Source organism: Gigantopelta aegis, chromosome 7, assembly GCF_016097555.1.
Source record: "Gigantopelta aegis isolate Gae_Host chromosome 7, Gae_host_genome, whole genome shotgun sequence".
Lineage (NCBI taxonomy): Eukaryota > Metazoa > Mollusca > Gastropoda > Neomphalida > Peltospiridae > Gigantopelta > Gigantopelta aegis.
Window position 1 is genome coordinate 24,816,923 of NC_054705.1, and position 6,329 is coordinate 24,823,251.

Below are 6,329 nucleotides of genomic sequence, written 5' to 3' on the forward strand. Positions count from 1 at the left end.
ACCTACGGCATTCGATGACGGCCATTATTGACATTTGCACTTTTTGAATGCATGTGCAATAACATGTACAGGCCTAGCCATGATTTTATATTGAGGGGTCACATACACTGGGAGGGAGGCAACTGTCTAACAACAACAATATCGTTCGAAAATCTGCCATAAAATGACAAATATTGAAAATGGATAATAAACAGAATACCCAACTCGATACACGCCAATTTATCTTGCACTTGTGAATTATGTCATCAGACAAATGGTTAAGGAAGAACATCAGATATTGACTCGTAGCTTGCTGTCGTATTCTCTTCATGGGCTAACGTTTTTGGTTACAGCAAGAGGCGTTTTTGGGTGGCTGTCACTCCCAGGTGGATAGGTGTAAGACCACTACACCTTTTCTATCTCAGTTATGGAGCACTGACACTAACGAGACTAAGCCCAATGGGTCCTGGGAAGACGATCCAGATAGCCGAGGTGTGTGTCCCGCCCCCGTTTTGACTGTGTGTATTGGATATCAGCATAAAAATAAGTTTGTGAAATAAAATGAAGGTTTCTAGAGCATTTTGATTTACAATTTTATCACCTGCAACTGACGTCAAACATTTGGTCATTGTGACACGTATTTTTTTTAGAGGCATGCTGTCGTTTTAGGCTACTCTTTTTATTGCAGGCAGTAAATGTAAATCTTTTATTTGCGCAATCCCACAGGCAGGATAGCAAAAACCATGGGCTTTGTTGTAAAACAGTTATGGTCACTGGTCGGTGCAAGTGGTTTACACTACCCAAAATCGCCTTGCAGCACGGATCAGGGTTTGGAATGGTATTTGGATATAGAAATCCCATGCGTGTACGGCCATCCGAAAACCAGTCTTCCACTTCGCTGTAGGCCGATGGCCTGCCACACACGCCATATAAAGCTTTCCCCCCACGAACAGGAATCCTGTTTAGATTTATATAACATTCACTACAATCATGTGGGAATACTATTCATGAAATCACAGTGGAAAGTTTGAGTTTTAATAATCGTAAACCCGGGGGCGGGATTTAGCTCAGTCGGTTGAGTGCTTGCCTGAAGTGCTTGCGTCGCAGGATCGAACCACCTCAGTGGATCCGTTCAACTGATTGTTTTTTCTTGTTCCAACCAGTGCACCACAACTGGTCAAAGGTCATGATATGTGCTTTCCTGTCTGTGGGAAAGTGCATATAAAAAATTCCTTTCTGACACTAGGGAAAATGTAGCGGGTTTCATCTCTGAAGATTACGAGTCAAAATTACCAAATGTTTGACATCCAATAGCCGATGATTAATTAATCCATGTGCTCTAGTGGTGTCGTTAAACAAAAAAACTTTACTTTAAACTATAAAACTGAATTTTCCATAAAACCGTTAGGAGACGCAGACCAACGCACATCGAAACAGATTGACGGAGACGCTCTGCCACAGATAAAAGTTAAAAGTCTGTGTTGTTTAACGACACCACTAGAGCACATTGATTTATTAATCATCGGTTATTGGAGGTCAAACATTTAGTAATTGTGACATATTGTTTTAGAGAGGAAGCCCACTAGATATTCCTATTAGTAGCAAGGGAACTTTTAGACCTGACAGCATACACCACGGCCTTTGATATACCAGTCGTGGTGCACTGGCTGAAACGCAAAAATATCCCAATAGGCCCACTGACGGGGATCGATCCTAAACCGACCGCGCTTCAGGCGAGCGCTTTACCATTGACTACCTCCCGCCCCCTGCGAAAGATCTGCAACATTGAGCAGGTTTTAACTCCCAGGATCCGTCATCGATTCGAAGCATAATGTCTGTGACTGTATGCCCCCTACCCCCACCCCCACACCCCTCCCCCCCACCCCCTCCCCCCCAACCCCCCCCCCACACAAAAAAACACATAAAGATTAAAAATAATAATAAATTGATCTTAAACGCAGGTTTCGACGTGCCACAGTAAGAAATTAGTTACCTAAGTGAGTACAAATGTACCTCTTCGAATACATGCTTCTTCCACTTTGACATTATCTAAGCTGCCTCGGTGGCGTCGTGGCAGGCCATCGGTCTACAGGCTGGTAGGTACTGCGTTCGGATCCCAGTCGAGGCATGGGATTTTTAATCCAGATACCGACTCCAAACCCTGAGTGAGTGCTCCGCAAGGCTCAGTGGGTAGGTGTAAACCACTTGCACCGACCAGTGATCCATAACTGGTTCAACAAAGGCCATGGTTTGTGCTATACTGCCTGTGGGAAGCGCAAATAAAAGATCCCTTGCTGCCAATCGGAAGAGTAGCCCATGTAGTGGCGACAGCGGGTTTCCTCTCAAAATCTGTGTGGTCCTTAACCATATGTCTGACGCCATATAACCGTAAATAAAATGTGTTGAGTGCGTCGTTAAATGAAACATTTCTTTCTTTCTTTGGACATTATCTAGGGCGGGATGTAGTCCAGTGGTAAAGCGCTCGCTTAATACGCGGTCGGTCTGGGATCAATCCGTATCGGGCCCATTGGGCTATTTCTCGTTCCAGCCAGTGCACCATAACTGGTATACCAAAGACCGTGATATGTGCTATCCTGTCTGTGGGATGGTGCATATAAAAGATCCCTTGCTACTAATGGAAAAAAAAATGTAGCGGGTTTCCTCTCTAAGACTGTCAAAATTACCATATGTGTGACATCCAACAGCCGATGATTAATAAATCAATGTGCTCTAGTGGTGTTGTTAAACAAACCGTACAATGTATGGAGAAATCACCTTGTCTACAGGACAACGTTTTATTGAGATGCTTACAGGCGCAGATCCTAGTTCCAGCCCGTGAAAATGAACACTAAATTTAGTTAATCCACGAACCACAGACTAGAGCTCGTCTCCATAACCGTTACTTCTTAGAGGTATGTGCGTTTTTAGAATTATTGAACATCTATTTCGCGTCATTACAGACAAACACCTTGGCCCGTGCTTATAAGACTTAAAGTTTAGACTTTAATAAAGTCCAGACTTTAACGTAATGCTGTTTGAATGGCGTTGCCATGACGTTAAAGTCTGCACTTTATTAAAGTCTAGACTTTAAGGTTTATAAACACGGGGCCAGGATGGTCAGATGTACGGACATGGATAGTAATCATAACAAAAAAAATGGAAGTAACTGATTTCAGTTACCCAAAACGGATCTAATATTGGTAGTGTTTAAAAACTTGGGTCTGCTCCGTCGGTGGGCCCATTGAGCTATTTCTCGCTCCAGCCAGTGCACCACGACTGGTATATCAAAGGTCGTGGTATGTGCTATCCTGTCTGTGAGATGGTGCATAAAAAAGATCCCTTGCTACTAACAGAAAATGTAGCGGGTTTCCTCTCTAAGACTATGTCAGAATTACCAAACGTTTGACATCCAGTAGCCGTTGATTAATAAATCAATGTGCGCTAGTGGTGCCGTTAAACAAAACAAACTGTAAAAAACCCACTAGGGTCTGTAACTTTAAAGTGGGATCCCTTCGCCAGTCTCTCAGTCTGGTACAAAGTCTGATTCATCGTATCTCAGCCTCCCTGACCCCCAAGGTGGTCGTTAGACATTGGCTTAATATTAATGACCTGCATGTTATTAAGTAGAAAAAAACGATAGTACACATTTAAAGATTTGATTTCATAACTTTAATTTCGTTAAGAACATTATAATCTCAACGTAAACCTCTTGCTCGAAACTCGTTAGCTGTTAAACGACTAAATTTAAAATCTCCACGTGAAACCCGCCCTAAATCCCCCACCGTTCCTAAACGTCGGTTTGATGTTAAAGCGCATGTTTCCTCGGCGGTTCTGCCACGATATTCCACTAGTTCCGGCGGACCAACCTCTTCCAAGTTTCCAGTTCTTCAAAAATCTCTTCTCGAGACTCTTTTCGTCATGGACCATCTCAACCTCGTCTAGGCTCATTTCGTCTGAGTGAAAGAGAAAAACGTAAATATATATATATATATATATATATATATATTTAAAATGTCCAACGAAATATCACCCTCCTAACAAAAACATATTTGGAATGGCAGTCCTCATGCAATTTAAAACAGGAAGGTGTGTCATCTCGGGAGTGGATGTCCTCGTCAAGGAGAAATAACTGACACGTGATGCATGGGAAAAGTCACAACATATAGAAACATCTTTTGGACTTTGCCTTGTGCAGATATACGATCTTCAAAATGTTAATGGTTTTGTTGTTCAGATTCCCTACACTTTATGATTCCCAATATCTAAACTAGTAGACTTTGGCTGCAATGAGTTAATTCGCAGCAGATTTCATTAATTACTTCTTAAGCCGGACGCACACGAGCGATACAAAAAACAAAAACAGCGTCGTGCGTTAAAAATCGCAGCCCGGCAGAAAACTGATGAATGCAGTAAAAACGCATCGTGTGTGACTACCCTGCGTTGCATTTTTTAACGCTGCGGTGCATTTTCAGAAATCAAAAATGTTTGATATTGACCAAATAAACGCATCCCTCTCGAGACGAATCTGATTGAAAACGCACCGGGTGCGCTAGTTTGCGTTGCATTGAGATTGTAGAACCAACCGTCTGTTGTATCAGGAACGACTTTGTTTGCACCAAGTGAATACACCGGAGCAAATTGACAGGATTTCGATGGCGCCGGCACTTTGAGAAATTGCACAAAAGTTATAAATTACTGGCATAGTACTTTGATGTATATAAAGTCAACTACATGATATGTGGCACCATCGTTTTGGCTTCGTACTTTTTGTTTAATGTAACATTTGTCGGAATGTAAATTTTGAAGTGAATATTCTTGGTGACGCATTATTTTCATGTACACTGCAATTTTGTAGATATCACATGAAGGAAGGAAGGAAATGTTTTATTTAACGACGCACTCAACACATTTTTTTACGGTTATATGGCGTCAGACTATGGTTAAGGACCACACAAATATAGAGAGAGGAAACCTGCTGTCGCCACTTCATGGGTTACTCTTTTCGACTAGCAGCAAGGGATCTTTTATATGCACCATCCCACAGACAGGATAGTACATACCACGGCCTTTGTTATACTATTTGTGGATATCACATGATTACGTACGTGTTACATGACTGAACAAAATATACAGAACACCACAGCCGATCGCTGATTGAACGCCGAGTCAATGCAAGTCGGCGTACACAAGCGGCATGCGTCTACAGTCGGACTGCGATTTTTAACGACCGTCGCTGCGTTTTTAAACGCATGTGTGTGCCCGGCTTAAGGGCGGTACTAGGTGCTTTGTCGACGTTCTACATACAGTAATTGCGAGAAAAAATCGCGACTGCTATACCAACTACAATATAATTTAATAATGAAGATAGATTATCACCATTGTAATAATGACAACAAACCGTGGGAATATATTAATGTGTTGTACAGGCAGAGAGAGAGAGAGAGAGAGAGAGAGAGAGAGAGAGAGAGAGAGAGAGAGAGAGAGAGAGAGAGAGAGAGAGAGAGAGAGAGAGAGAGAGAGAGAGAGATACAGAGACAGACAGACAGACAGACAGACAGAGAGAGAGAGAGAACAGAGTATAACTTTATTACTATCCACTATACTGACAACTTCTATAAGAAGCACATATAGCTGAGAACAGTAAATAACTTTACACTTATAATACATCTACTGCCATGACCTCGTCTATATGAGAAAAAAACCCAGCTCAGAATATAAGACAACTTAATTTGCACTCGTAACTTACCGACTGCTCGTCTGAGATTTTCCTGGACATGCTGCACGATATCACGGAAGTCCTCCTCGGTCAAATCACTCAAATCGACATTATTGTCGTCTGCTCGTTCGGCTTCCTCTATGATGTCATCGTCATCATCGTCTTCGGAGACCGGGACTGCACGAGCCACGAATAGAAAGGCGGCAAAAAAGAGAATCGTCAATTTCGGAGACATCTTCTTTTTCGTTCTGCTCTGTTTTAAGGTGATGAAAGCCATGTCAGTGTGGACTTTATATACCATTGTTCGTCCTGACTGGAGGCCATTGTCCAATAACTAATAATTAAAAATGCACGTGTTCTTTCAGAAGGTGTCATGTAATTTACTAACAGGATATTCAGGATGGTTATCGTGTGTGCTAAGGTGTGGAACTGGTAGTGGGTGCAGCTGGCCACAGACCACAATTAATTTTGCTATATGTTTCTATATAGCCTTAGTGGCTATAACATTTTTATTAATATCAGCAGGCCCGTGGATTTTTATATGTAACTTTGTCTGCCTGGGGGACACATACCCTGAAAAGGACAACCCCTGTTGTCCAGCTTTTTCTCCCAGCATATTGGTTTAAACAAACAC

At 42.1% G+C, this 6,329-nt stretch overlaps 1 protein-coding gene across 1 annotated transcript; it reads right to left on the reverse strand.

The window, feature by feature from the left end:
- Positions 1-3,629: 3,629 nt before the first annotated feature.
- On the reverse strand, positions 3,630-6,008 carry LOC121377788. Its single transcript, XM_041505879.1, has 2 exons — positions 5,726-6,008; positions 3,630-3,932 (listed from the first exon to the last, which is right to left on the reverse strand). The coding sequence occupies exons 1-2, from the start codon at positions 5,994-5,996 to the stop codon at positions 3,724-3,726; spliced, it is 480 nt and encodes a 159-aa protein (XP_041361813.1). The 5' UTR covers positions 5,997-6,008; the 3' UTR covers positions 3,630-3,723.
- Positions 6,009-6,329: the final 321 nt, after the last annotated feature.

Bases quoted from the DNA above. Each gene is read 5' to 3' on its own strand.
- LOC121377788 (XM_041505879.1), bottom strand. From the start codon at position 5,996: ATGGTATATAAAGTCCACACTGACATGGCTTTCATCACCTTAAAACAG. The intron at 3,933-5,725 runs GTAAGTTACGAG...TCTTTCACTCAG, and splicing joins AAATCTCAGACGAGCAGTCG to ACGAAATGAGCCTAGACGAG.